This window comes from Octodon degus, unplaced genomic scaffold (assembly GCF_000260255.1).
Source record: "Octodon degus isolate 3935 unplaced genomic scaffold, OctDeg1.0 scaffold00255, whole genome shotgun sequence".
NCBI classification, from domain to species: Eukaryota; Metazoa; Chordata; class Mammalia; order Rodentia; family Octodontidae; genus Octodon; species Octodon degus.
This window is the reverse complement of record NW_004524831.1, coordinates 1,727,056-1,742,055: the sequence shown is the minus strand read 5'-3', so window position 1 is coordinate 1,742,055 and position 15,000 is coordinate 1,727,056. Positions and strand designations below refer to the sequence as shown.

At 42.0% G+C, this 15,000-nt stretch overlaps 1 protein-coding gene across 1 annotated transcript in view; it reads right to left on the bottom strand.

The window, feature by feature from the left end:
• Window positions 1-13,622, bottom strand: part of LOC101576463 (zinc finger protein 14-like) — a 25,138-nt gene extending 11,516 nt beyond the window's left edge. Inside the window, exon 1 of the mRNA XM_023706412.1 lies at window positions 13,499-13,622. Coding sequence (XP_023562180.1) covers window positions 13,499-13,501 — 3 coding nt within the window. The 5' untranslated portion in view covers window positions 13,502-13,622. The remainder of the gene's footprint in view (window positions 1-13,498) is intronic.
• Between the last annotated feature and the right edge of the window lie 1,378 nt (window positions 13,623-15,000).

Sequence of the window (15,000 nt, the reverse complement as noted above, 5' to 3'; positions counted from 1 at the left end):
ACACATAAAGGGTTGGATATCACAGTAAAAGTCCCAGATTCAATCTCCTGTAACGAAAAGAAATACACTGTAATTATTTCTACTCTTGTACACCCTTCCCAATATACCTCAATTTTTTTTATGCATATTGTATTGTATTGTATTGCATTGTATTGTATTGTATTTGGTTGTTACAGGGTCTCACCATGCAGGTCAGACTCATGGTGATCCTCCTGCTTTCAGCCTCCCTAGCACTAAGATTACAGGCATGTGCCACTACCGCCAGAGTCTGGTCAGCTCAGCCTACCCTGGGGGCAGGGCTGACTGGCATGTGGTGCTGGGGACTGAACCTCTGTCCCTGAGCTTGCCTAAGCAGGCACTTTAGACCACTGAGCTCTCGCTGGCCCCAAATTATCTTTGAAAAATGGGACAAATGAGTTCACTGGAAGATACCCTCTTTAATCATTCTGGAAAAACTGTCTTTCCTCATGCCAAAGGCTAAAATTATATCCATGTGTATCACTATGCACTAAACTACAGTCAAGGGGCTGAGGACACAGCCCAGTAGTATTAAGTGCTTGCGGGCTGGGGAAATGGCTCAGTGGAATAAGCGCTTCCCTGGCAAGTGCAAGGGTCTGAGTTCAATCCCCAGTTCCGCAAACAAACAAACAAACAACCCTACTACAATCAAAAGGAATCAAAGTTTTGAATCAAAGTTTTGACTATTAAAACAGAAATACTAAATCTACTGGAGGAGAAAGTAGGTAGAAATCTTCAAGACAGAGAGGTAGAGATAGAGTTCATGAACCAAAACCAATTGTGCAGAAAATAACTGAAAATTCAGAATCAACAACTGGGATTTCCTTATTGAAAAGATTTTACATGTCAAAAGAGATCACCAACAGAGCAAAATGTAAACCCTTATATTATGAAAAAAAATTATACCCATGTCCCTCAAATAAATGACTTCTATCTAGAACATATAAAGAATTTAAAAAAAAAGCAGGCCCCCCAAATTGAAAGACCCAATCAATAAATGGGTATCTGAAATGAACACACCCTTCTCACATAAAGAAATACAAATGCCAAATAAATATATGAAAAAATGTGCAACAGCACTGGCCATTTGAGAAATGCAAATTAAAACAAGACTGAGATTCAATCTCTCTCCAGAAAGAATGGCTAGAATGGCTATCATCAAGAAGTTAACCAAGCCTTTCAGCTGGAACCAACATCTTCCAGTAATTTGCCAAAATGACTAACACAGAGGGCAAGAAGAGGGGAAGCCGGTATGTGTTCTCTAGGCCTTTGAGAAAACATGGGGTTGTTCCTTTGGCCACACACATGCAAATCTACAAAAAAGGTGATGCTATAGACAACAAGGGAATGGCTACTGTGTAAAAATGAATGCCTCATAAATGGTAAAATGAGAAGAGTCTACAATGTTACCCTGCATGCTGTTGGCATTGTTGTAAACAAGTAGGGGCAAGATACTTGCCAAGAGAATTAACATGCATATTGAGCATATTAAACACTCAAAAAGTCATGACAGCTTTCTGAAACGTGTCAAGGAAAATGATCAAGGAAGGAAGGAAGGAAGGAAGCCAAAGAGAAAGGTACCTGGGTTCAACTTGAAGCAACAGCCTGCCCTGCCCAGAAAAGCACACTTTGTGAGGACCAATGGGAAGGAACGGGAGTTGTCGGGACCTATTCCCTATGAATTCACGGCACAAACTGGGGGTATTGCTCTACCATTTAGCACCTTATTGGCAGCTTAAGTGTTCTAGGTCCTACATAAAAATAAAAAAAATCACCCTGTGTTGTAAGGGTGGTTTTCTTAGCTGAACAGGTATCTGGTGTCTTCTTACCTCAGAAATACCTGCAGATTTTCACTGTACCTAGTAACTGTGTCTAGTCTTTACTTTTCAGTGTTTTTCTTGATGAAAGATATTGCTGAGATCTTGTGCAAGTATATACCCAAATATTTAAGTATTTATAAAATATTTATATTGGCTTGAAGATCCTGTAAATCACCATGGGGAAAGATGTATCAAAATAAATGGAAGTCAGTTTTTGTTTTTTTTTTTTTTGGCAGAACTGGGGCTTGAACTCAGGCCCTTGCGCTTGCCAGGGAAGCGCTTATTCCACTGAGCCATTTCCCCGGAGAGATGGCTCAGTGGTCTAATGCACCTACTTGAAACAAGCTTGGCAAAGCACAAGGACCGCGGTTCAATCCTCCAGCACCACATGCCAGCCAGCCCCGCCCCCTGGTGGGCTGAGCTGGCCACACACACACACACAATAAATAAATGTAATAAATAAAAATAAATATTAAAAAAAATAAATAAATAAATGGAAGTCACTTCAGAAACAAATGTAAGTCCATGTCAGTTAAATAAACTGTTTAACACACACACACACACACACACACACACACACACACACACGAAGTCAACCAATAACAAACATTGAAGGGGGCTCGGGAAAAACAAGCCTTTTTCCACTGTTGGTAGGAGTGTTGACTGCTACAACCACTATGGAATTCAGCATGGAGATTACTCAAAAATCGAGGATTGGAAGTTTACTTTATCCAAGCACTGAAATCTTCGTAAATCACAGTGACTGAAGAATCCGATTGATTGAGTGATCCATCGATTTATATGTATTTAGTACAGGATCTACAGGGTCTCACTATAAAGATCGGACTTGTAGTGATCCTCCTGTTTTCAGCCTCCCAATGCTAGGATTACAAGCGGGTGCCCCCACACCCAGTCTCAGTCCCTGTCTGTGTTCCCCGAGGGTGGGGCCAGCAACGCAAGTCCAGGATGAAACCCCAGTAGCTGCACTCTGCCTAAGCAGGCAGATTCACTATGAGTCTGATCTGTGCATTGAGACCCTATACTAATTACATAATAAATAAACAAATAAACTAGCAAGGTATTAAAATTTGTCCCAAGTTGGGGCAATTTAGTAAGATAATGTTTCAAAAATAAAAACAAATGTAAAAAAGAAAGTCACACAACTGTAATCCCAGCACTACGAAGACTGAGACAGAAGGATTCCCTGTGAGTTCGAGACCAGCCTCTGGGGTGCAAAAGTGAGCATAAGGCCAGCCCAAACTGCAAGGGGAGATCCTGTGTCAAAAAAAAAAAAAAAAAAAAAAAAGAAAAGAAAGTATTCCAGAGGAAGTAGCTTATAGCAAAATTTCTTAGGTTCCTCACAGTATAAGAAAAAAAGATCACAGACATCTTGAAATCTCTTGTAGCCAAGAGTCAAGCTTTCCAGTTGTATGTACATCAGTGATGACATCCACCATATTTTTATATCTACAATACCAGTTTATTAATTTCTAATGCTTTCCAAAAATGATTAAATGAGCACATCAGTACCCACAGAAGTTACATTTGTCTATTAAGTTTTGCTTTAACACTGTGACCCAATCTCAGAACAAGTGAGCTGATAATCACTTACTATCACTCTAAGAACAGTCTGACTTCCTGAAACATTTATTGTTGTAGTTGCCAATTTTTACTATCCTCTAGAATTCCCTATTCTATTTTTCCTATTACAACCCTTTACTCTTGTCTGTTCAGACAACCCTTTTATTCTATTTGTTCATAAGCCAGCAGGCCTTAACTATGGGAATTTACCCCCACTTCAGTACTTGCCATACATACACATACCACTCAGGGTTTGCTTTTTAAGACAATGTCTAGACACAGTCCACAAGCTACAAAGCAATTATTTCAGTGATGACGCCCATTTCATTTCTCACTATTCCAATACTGTTGTAGGCAGCTGAGTTGGATAAAAATGCAGTCAGACAGGGCTAGGCCCTCAATGAGCCAATATGGAAAATGAGATACCTTGCAACTGTGGAAGAGACAGGCCCTTCTCAGTGGACCAGACCTCAAGACAAAAAAAAAAAAAAAAAAAAAAAAAAAAAAAAAAAAAAAAAAAAAAAAAATCAAGCAAATGCAAGCACTATCCTCCCTAGGGATGGACATCAGGGAATGATATTCTAAATACGTATCAATCACCTTGAAAGAGCCAGGAAGAGTCACTCAAACCTGTATAGGCAAAGTCCCTGTTCTGTATTCAAGCTGGCTTGCTTCCCCATTGGTCCCAATTTAATCAACTTTATGTGAGCCATTATGCTTGTAATCCTATTGGTGGGCCATAATGTTGTTCCACCTCATTCCTATCTTGTGAGTTCCCCTTTTTCCCCACAGTAGACCCTCCTTATTTCATGGCTTTACTTTATAAAACCCTTAGAAAAGGCAGAGTCCACAACAACCCACTCCGGTCTCCTCCTGTCCCTCCATTGTACTTAGCTTTTGTGTGTGTGTGTGTGCAGGGTCTCACTAAGCAGCTAGAACTCATAGTGATCCTCCTGTTTTCAGCCTCCCTACCACTGGGATTACAGGCGGGCAGGACTGCGTGGTAAGAGGCAGCAGGGTTCAGACCACTGCCTTTGCGCTTGTCTAAGAAGGTGCTTAGTCTGCTGAGCTACCCTCCCTTTAAGGGTTTTTTTCTTTCCTTTCTCAACAAATATGTTCTGCTCTTAACCCCTGTTGTTCCTTGAAATGAAAAAATTCATTCTTTGATTTTAGAGAACATGACCTCATCCCGGGTATCTTTCAGGCTGCGAGTTTCCTTTCCTTATATCAATAACACATGTACACATGCCAGCAGATAACCCACTTCAGTGCATACCTCAGTGTGGGACTCAGACCGACCCTGCAGGAAGTTAGTTTTAGCAGGGGCTCTTGCCCTCCCTTGGTAATACATCAACACCCCCTCTATACTTCACAGCATTCGAAATCCTATGGAAAAGCTCACTTAAATAGACTATATGTAAAGAATAATTTATTTAGTTAGGTTAATAATAATTTAGTTAGGCAAATAACTAGCAATTACAAGAGTGAACTTTCTTCTCAAGGAATGCCATCACCTCCCTACTAAAAGGAGTGGCCACCATTCCCTACTAAGTTTCTGAGTTTCCAGGAATTTCAAACAAAATGTACAGTGTTTCACTAAAATCCTAGTATGGTTTTAACAGTGCATGCTGAGAAAATGGGTTAAAGAGCCTGAGTGCAAACCTGTTGTGTTAACTCCAGAGCCTTCTGTGACAGGTGCCTGTTATGGGTCAACTCTGCATAGGAACCAGATCAGCCAGATAGAAATTTGAATAGAGCCTTTTATTTACTGAGCTCAGGTCCATCAGCCACTTCTCTCACAGGAGAAGGCTGATTGGCCCCAAACATACGGAGCAAGGGGGTATTTATAACAGAAATCACATCCAGTTTGGTAAGCAAACTTATCTAGTATAAAACAACAGAAACTGTATTTATTTGACACAACTACAAACTGTTTATAACTAAAAGGTCTTTTATAGCTTAGTGATAAGTGTATATTTTTATAAGATATATTTTTTAAAAATTTTATTTATGTGGGGGGGGGGCAGCTCAGCCCACCAGGGGGCGGGGCTGGCTGGCATGTGGTGCTGGGGGATTGAATCGTGGTCCCTGTGCTTTGCTAAGCTTGTTCTAAGTAGGTGCTTTAGACCACTGAGCCATCTCACCAGCCCTGTAAGATATATCTTAAGCTGACTATGTTATAGGAGAGGGTTGGGGAGGGAGTTTGTGTTAGTTTGCTGCCTTGACAAGAAACAGTTATTTATTGTTGAACAGCCTTGAGCCAAAAGGGAGAATATATTTCTTAGGGCAGATAACAGGAAGCACAAGGGGTTTTTAAAATTTTCCACAATTAAGGCACAAAACTCTATTAACCCTTTACATTCCCCACTGGTTTTTATCTGGGAATCAAATCTTTGATCTAAACCTTATAACTTGAGTTGTCTAGGGGTGTGAGAGGCTCATTTTTAGATGAGCCTAACCATTAACATAATCAGCTGAATTTTTTGTCATATATATGTAGTCAAACAGTTTATTATATAAGGTCTAATGCGCAGGACCAGAAGAAATATGATCATGGGCCCAATCAGAGCAGTTATCAGATTATTTATCTAAGGGGATACTGAAAATAACCCCGTTATTACCTTGGTGGATATCTTGAGATAATTCTTTTAGTATGTTTATTTGATTTTGTATCTGATGGCTGTTATCTGGTAAGTTAAAACAGCACGGTTTTTTGTTTTTTTTTTTACATCCTTGATGGTGAAACAATAGTACATAATCTATGGCAGCCCGATTGTTTAATATAGCTTGTCTGGTTTTTTTTGTTTGTTTGTTTGTTTTTTAATTGAGTAGTTCGATGGCCATTGAAGTGGCATTAAGAGTTTTGGCCACATTATAACCTAATTGTTTTATATGCTTTTTTTGCTATTTTATTAAAGTATAGATTTTTAACAACACTGATTATTATAGCATAGGCTTCTGCATCAGACAGGAAAGTGACTTTATCATTACAGTCAGGAGGAAGATGGATGTTAGAAACTTTTTTCCTCTTGCGAGGTGATGATGTTTTTGAATGATGTAGCATCAAATCATCTTGAGACAGAAGAATTACAGTCAGCCTGTTTAAACAACAGGAGACTCTATCTAGATAAGCTGGGATACAGTTAAAAGTATGTCCATTGCATGTGAAAAACCATCTAGTGGGTAAGAAGGTATTATCAGTTATATATGGATACTTTATAAGACTAGAACAATTTAGAAACCCTGACAATCAGTGACATTTTTTTTTTAGTAGAGTTTACAAATTGTACATAAGTTTTATTGAAAGTAACTACAGTCTTTGGGGTAACAAAATGTAGGGCATCAGGTGGTACATCACGTGAGACAGGTCCCAAATTAGCCAAGTCATAATATGGGGCAGGTTTTGAAATGTGTTTTAAAAAGGTTAAACTTTTAATATCTTTTGTAGGCCTGTACACTGGTCTTAGGCATGCACCCAGAACATATTGAAGACTTAAGATTTGTTCTAAGCAGAAAGTTGACAAATTAAAGAGTGTTTGTCATCTTCACCCACATGTTATCATGGGAATTAATTACAGACACAACAGGTATGGCTGACAGCGCATGAAATTTAGAGATTATATAATGTATAATAAGAACTGAAAAGAAAGTTAAGTTAGGCCTGTATCCTGGTGTACTAACTTGACCTTGAGCAGATTGGGCATCTTTTTGATTGATCATTTTTGTGGAGTTGTCGTCCACTGCAGCCAGCTTAATGTGGGTGTGATGAATCTAGTGTCTCTTTTTAGCTACTTTGACTGAGGTGGGTGTGCTCAGGATGACAGGATAAGGTCCTACCCAGCGAAGTCCCAATGTGGATGGATCCTGTTTTTTTATCCACACCAGAGAGCCAGGTTCTGCAGCCAGTGGACTGTCAAGTTGTTTTGGACTTGAATGTTGATGGCGGAAGAGAGTGTGTAGCCTGTAGACTAGACTGTAGAACCTGTAAGGACTTAACAAGGTCCTGATTAGAAATGGATATTAGGATTTCCTCCCCCAGTAAGGGGATTAAGGGAGGTGCCTGACCTTACATATATTTAAAGGAAGTGATCCCATGTACATAGGGAGTATAGTGGGCTGTAATAAAGCAAAAGGAGACTCACCCAGTTTTTGCCAGTCTCCAACCCTAGTTTTGAAATGGTTTTTAGAGTATGATTTATTTTTTTTATCTGACCTGAACTCTGAGGCCTATATGTACAATGTAGCTTTTAATTTTAGGGCCTGGGACAGACTTTTGGTAACCTGGGCTATAAAAGCCGGACCATTGTAGGATCCCATAGTAATAGGCAGGCCAAATCTGGGAATAATCTCTGTCAATAACTTTTTTGTCACTATCAAAGCTAACTCTGATCGGGTGGCATTGGCCTCTGTCTATCCAGTAAAGGGATCCACTAAAACAAGGAGGTAGTGATATCCTCTTTTTTCTGGACCCATTTTAGTGAAATCAATTTTCCAGTGTTCCCCAGGAGACATACCTCTAGCGCGCTGTCCAGGTTTACAAGTGATCTTCCTGGGGTTTACCTGGGCACAGTGGAGACACTGTTGGCTGGTTTCTTTAGTCATTTGATTTAGTTTGGATATGAAGTAGGATTTTTGCAACAATTCAGCCAATTTATGTTCTCGCAAGTGGGTGCCTTGGTGTATCTGCTGAATGAGCTCTCCGCCTAGTGCCTCAGGAAGGAGAATCCTGCTGTCCTGCAGCATTTGCCAGCCATCCTGTGTTGGCGTGGTTTTTAAGCTTTTAGCCAACAAAAGATCTGTATAAAGGTAAGTAGGCTGATCTAGCACTCTGGGTGGCAGGACAGGCAAGAGTGCCTTGCGTGGCCCCACTGGTTTTTGTGCCACTTTCTTGGCTGTGGCACCTGCCAGAGCATTTCCTCGGGCCACTGGAGAGTTTACCTTCTGGTGTCCCTGGCAGTGGATAACTGCCACCTTTTTGGGGAGCCACACAGCTGCAAGCAAGTCCAGGATCTCTTGGGCATTTTTGATCTTATGTCCACCTGTGGTTAATAGACCTCGTTCTTGATAGATAGCTCCATGTACATGTAGGGTAGCAAAAGCATGCCTGCTGTCATTGTAGATGTTCACCTGCTTATTTTGTCCCCAGCGGAGGGCCTGGGTTAAGGCAATGAGCTCTGCCTGTTGGGCAGATGTCCCATGTCCCAAGGCTTGGGCCCAGATCACTTGGTCTTCTGTGACCACTGCTGCCCCAGCATAACGTACCCCATTTAGGACAAAACTGCTTCCATCGGTGTACAAGGTAGCATCAGGATCGTCTATAGGAATGTCTGTGAGGTCTTCTCTCAGGCTTGTTTTTGTATTAAGCACCTCAAGACAGTCATGGAGTGGGGTCTCAGGATTATCATCTGGTAACAAGGTGGCTGGGTTTAAGGCTGTAGTGGACAAGAACTTAATATGGGATGGGTCTAAGAGCAAAGCTTGATATTGTATAATCCGAGTATTTGAGAGCCATCTTTTAGGTGGGCTTTTAAGAAGGCTCTCAACTGCGTGAGGAGCCACAATTTGGAGCTCCTGGCCAAACGTGAGCTTAGTAAGTTTTTTTGTCAAAATGGCAGGGGTGGCTATGGCTCATAGGCAGTTTGGCCAACCTGCCACAGTGGGGTCTAGTCTCTTAGACCGGTATGTTATAGGTCTTTTTTAGGGCCCCAAGTATTGGGTTAGGACGCCTTTAGCAACACCCTTGTTTTTATGTATATGGAGCTGGAATGGTTTTATCAGATCAGGCAGACCCAAGGCAGGAGCTGAAGCAAGGGATTTCTTTACAGCCTCAAAAGCCTCTTGTTTAGATTTACTCTAACAGTTTTGTTTTTTTGTTTGTTTGTTTGTTTGTTTGTTTTTTTGGTCCCCACCAGTACTGGCATATAGAGGCTGGGCAATTTTAGCAAATCTTATGACCTAAAGCCTGTAATATCTAAGGAGCCCCAGAAATTGTTTTACCTGTCATTTGGTGGTAGGGACAGGGATTTTTAATATAGCTTTAATCCATTTATTAGACAGAGTTTATTGTCTTTTTTGTAGTTTATAGCCCAAATATATTATCTGAGATAAGCAAAGCTGAGCCTTTTTGGCAGAGACTCTGTAGTTCATTTTATTTAATTTTTGTTTAGCAAGTCTCCATTCAGTGTCTCATTAAACAGGGTTGGTGAGTTTTTATAGCCCTGAGGTAACGTGATCCAGGTTAATTGGCCATTCTTTTTTGTCTGGGGGTCTACCCATTTAAAAGCAAAAATGGATTGACTTACTGGAGTCAATGGGATCCTAAAGAAAGCATCCTTTAAGTCCAGGACTGTGTAGAAGACTCTGTCCGGGGGCAGCAGACTCAGAAGTATATATGGGTTGGGCACTATGGAGTGGATAGTTTTTACTCTATGGTTTATTTTTTGTAAATCCTGGACTGGTCTGTAGTTTGTGGTTTTAGGCTTTTGGACTGGCAACAGGGGTGTGTTTTAAGCAGACTTATAGGGTATCAGGATGTCCTCTTTTTTGAGTCTCTGTATATGGACACTTATCCCTAACCTGGCCTGTAGGTTCAAGGGGTATTGGCAGACATGAACAAGAGATGCCCCAGGTAAAAGAGAGATCACTACTGATGCCTGATGGGCAGCTAGACCAGGGGGGTTATTTTTAGCCCATATCCCAGGTATTTTAGATGTCTATTTTATAAGCAAGTCAGAGGAGATCTCTTTGGGTTTCTCACCTGCCAGTAACAAATGCTTTTTAGTCAAAGGGCAGGTGTATAGAATGGCAAAAGGTAAAGGATTTTTTTTCTAAGTGAAATCTCTAGTTTTTTTGGAAGGAGACTTGTGTTTGTAATTTATGGAGTAAGTCACGACCAATCAAGGGGTATGGGCATTCTGGCATAACTAGTAAAGAGTGAGTCCTCTGTTTTGTTCCCAGGTTTCCTATATGGGCCTGGGTCCAAGGGTATGACTTAGTCTTTCCAGTAGCTCCTTATATATGTGTCCTTTTTTTGATAGGGGCCCTGCAGGTTGTTGCAGGACAGAGTAAGTAGCTCCAGTGTCTACCAGAAAGTCAATAGATTGGCCCCCTACCTCTAAGGTGACCATGGGCTCCTGGGGGCCAGCTTCAGAGCCCCAGCCTCTTTAGACTATTTTTTTTTTCTGTGTCAAGACCTAAGCAGGCTTTTTTTTTTTTTGACATTTATGTTTTTAATGTCCTTTTTTCTTATAATAGGCACACTGATTTTCTTTAAGAGGCGGGTTTTTTTTTGTTTTTTTTTTTTATCTTTTTTTTCTGGACCCTTTTCCTTAACTTTGGAGTCCTTTTCCCCCATGGCAATTAGAACCTTTGTCATCTTCTTATTTAGCTCCCTACGGTCTTTTCTGTTATTAAAAACTTGCTGAGTTATCTCTACCAGCTCTGTTAGTGTTTTCTTTTTTTTTAATTTTTTAATCTTCTGTAATTTTTTTTTAATGTCTGGGGCCAACTGACATATAAAGGCAATATTTATAGTGCGGCAGTTTTCAGGGGCTTTAGGATCTATCAGTGTATATATCCAATAGGCCTCTTGGAGGCTCTCTAAGAATGCCACCAGAGATTCATCAGGTCCCTGACTGACCTCTGTAACTTTAGACAAATTAGTAGGCTTTCTAGCCGCCACCCTGATTGCCCCTAAAAGAAGCTGGCGATACTGGTTGAGAGCCTCCTTACCTCTATGGGAATTAGAATCCCAGTTAGGACGAGTCAAAGGGAAGGATTCCTCCAGTAGTACAGGATCTGAAGCTGGTTGGCCATCTGGGCCCAAAATTAATTTTCATCCACACCCCCGGATTCGCTCCTGCTCTTTAGATGTAAAGAGGGTCTGTAAAAGCTGTTGGCAATCATCCCAAGTGGGCTGATGGGTGAAGAAAACAGATTCCAGAAGAGATATATACCCTTGAGGATTTTGAGAGAAACAGGGGCTCTGGTTTTTTTAGTTATATAAATCACTAGTCGAGAAGGGGACATAAACCATGAAAGGGTGGTCATCTCCACCCAATTGTTCATGGAAAGGAAGTACTGAGGCTGGTGCTGAGGGGGTTAAAGGATCAGGGTCAGATGGCGGGGGCTGAGAAAAGGGAAGTCCACTATGGGTATGCAGCGGACTCAGAGGAGTGGTGGAGTTGGGGCTAGCTGAAAGGTTAAGGGAGGGACGGGACAGTTTAAGGTAAGGAGGGGGAGTCAGGGATTCAGATGTCAGGGGCAGCACAGGTGGCCTTTTAGGACTCTGACGATCCTTTTCTGGAGCAGTGGCCAGTGCCACCGTACCAGACGCACATTGGTGTGATGCCCAGGCACGGCGACAGGTTTTTAACCACTTTGGAGGGTCGTGTGATAAATCTATCTATGTTTGAATATATGGGACTTGATCAGGATATCCCAGCTTTTCAAATATGACCCTACGGACCTGATAAGCAAGAAAGATATTAAAAGAGCCCTTCAGAGGCCATATGGACTCTGGTAGGTGGGGCCACTCCAGTTCGCACAAAGTGCGGAGATTCCCCGGGGAGACAAGGTCTCCCTAGTCAGCAGCTCGTCGTGGGAATTCCTGGAAATGATCAAGAATACATTGCAAAGGTGACACAGAAGCAGAAGCACATTGACCCATGATTATCAGACAAACGACAATCGGCCAAAACACACAAAAACAAAACAGAAACAGACCTAAGACTCCAAATCATCATCACAGAAAGGAGTTGAGTCTGGAGGCTATTGCTGCGTCCAGCACCTCTTAGAACTCTCAGAGGGGGCGCCCAACAGAACAGACACAGATGTCTTACCGGCAAGGTCTTTCAGATGGTTTGGTCTAGTCAGTCTGAATGATAGGATTTATGAGTTTTTGGACACCGTCCCAGGGTGTGAAAGTTCCCCTGGGGAAATGGTTTCCAAAGACTCTGGTTCCTATGATTGATTCCCAAATAAGGGAATCCCGGACGAGCCCCCAAATGTTATGGGTCAACTCTGCATAGGAACCAGATCAGCCAGATAGAAATTTGAGTAGAGCCTTTTATTTGCTGAGCTCAGGTCCATCAGCCACTTCTCTCTCAGGAGAAGGCTGATCGGCCCTGAAGGTAGGTAGCAAGGGGGTATTTATAACACAAATTATATCTAGTTTGGTAAGCAAACTTGTTATCTAGTATAAAACAACAAAAACTATATTTATTTGACAGCTACAAACTGTTTATAACTAAAAGGTCTTTTATAGCTTAGTGATAAATATATATTTTTATAAGATATATTTTAAGCTGACTATGTTACAGGAGATGGTTGGGGAGGGAGTTTGTGTTAGCTTGCTGCCGTGACAAAAAAGTTTATTGTTAAACAGCCTTGAGCCAAAACAAACAAACAAACAAACAAACAAACAAAAAACCACACACACACACATTTTTTAGAACAGATAACAAAAAACACAAGGGGTTTTTATAATTTTCCACAATTAAGACACAAAACTCTATTAACCCTTTACAGTGTCCACTAACCAATTAAGCACTTACTGAGCTCTGTTTACCCATAACTAGCTCTGCATTCAGCGGCCACTGGACACTAGAGATACTTCTGTAAAGCAGGGAGCAGTACCCACTTGCAATGAAATCTCTAACATCGTTTTGGTTTGGGACTTCATTCTCCAACATTATATGATCAGGAGCACTTGGGGCACGCTAACCCAAGTGCAGAGATCTCATGTACTACGTTAGAAGTGATGAATTCTTAAATGCTGTGTATGGAACCCAGAGTGTCCCCCAAGGCCCCTCCTCTCTCCAGACTGCTGCAGATACCTTTGTGCCAGCGGTTGCTGAGGACGGTATTCTGGGCTGACAGAGGCAGGGTCGGGACTGCACTGTCCCTGCCCAAGCAAACGGGAAAACCGTTCAGGTGCTGACGCAGCACCAAAGACCGAGAGGACCTCTGACTCCGAAGCTAAGCGAGGAGGCTGTGCATCGCTGGAGCTGGTTCTGACCAGTTCTATCCGGAACACCGCCAATCGCATCCCATCCCGAGCTCCTGTCCCCAAAAGTTACCATTGTGTTTGCGACGATGGTCTCCTAGGATCGCTCCAAAGCAGTTCGCAGCCCGTAGAAATCACAGAAAATAGAAGGTCTAGTCGGTGGGGGCCGGCCGCAGAACCCTCAGGATTCGCATCTCGCCGCCATCACACAGGAAGTGCCCTCCTCCCTTAGCCTCCCTGATTGGAAAATTCGGAGAGCCCGCGTCTGCGTCGCTGATTGGCTCCTCCTCATCTGTCACTCAGCTCAGCGGAGCCTGCCGGAGAAACATCCCTTCGCGCGCAGGGGTGGAGCTCAAATGACAGCTTGTACCCTAGGAAGGTGTGTGCCAGTCTCTGTCCTGCGCATTCAGTCTCATCTGGCCTGAGGAATGCTTGCATCTGGGGGCTGTGCTCCTGGGTTTTCAAAGCGCCTATGGTTTTCTTAATGGACTCATTGGACTCTTCTTAAAAATGGGACATAAGCGTGCCCAAGAGTCAGTCCCCTGATGTCAGAATACATATAGGCAGCGCAGGCCAAAACAAGATAGAATACAGTGAGGGCCTGCAGTTGGGAAGGAGGCAGTTGGTTTCATTCCCAAGACTGTCACACTGTCTCGCAGTCTAATAATTTTCATTCATGAAATGTATATGTGACCTGGAAAAGTAATGAAATTCTGGTGTAAATTAAGTTAGGGGGCCGGCAAATAGCTCAGCAGACTAAAGCGTCTGCTTAGGCAAACTTAGGCAAGTGCAGGGACATTGGTGTGATCCCCAGCACCACATGCTGTTGCAGCCCAGAGTCCCAGGGCAGGATGAGCTGGCCACAGAGTGCGGGTGGGCATTGAAGTATACACCTATAATTCCAGCGCTGCAGAGGCTGAAAAACAGGAGGATCACTATGAGTCCCAGCTGCATAGTGAGATCTTGTACCAATCAAATACATAGAGGAGAGGCAGGGAGAGGAAGGGAGGGGAGGGCAGGGGAGGAGAGAGGAGAGATTAGTGTTGGATGATAGCAATATTCACAAAAAAGTAAATGTGAAAGAAAAGCAAGCATGCCAACCCTCTCAGACTTTATACTTTATCCAGAGTCATATAGAATACCTGAATTCTGAAGATGAACACATTTTCAAATATAAATACCAGAAAGACTGCTGCAACAGCCCACATTTGATCCTCCAGAGCACTTGCTTGGGATGAGGCTGGGACACAAAGAGACTTTAGGCTATGAGCTCACCAGGCCCTGTTCTGGTTTATCACATATTGAAATCCTCCAACTTTTTTTGTATATTAATTTTATTGAGAAAGAAGTAGCAATGAGACAGTTTCAAAACAGGTTAGCAGGACAGTTACAATAAATAATACATTGCATATTGTTGTCTTCGTAGTACTTATTCATAGTACAAGATGCAGACAGGATAGCCTGTCCAAACACTATTAGTTCAAAACTTTCTTCACATTGAACTAAGACAAAGTAACTGTATATCTATGCTATTTTGCATATACAGATATATATATACATATATATATATATGCT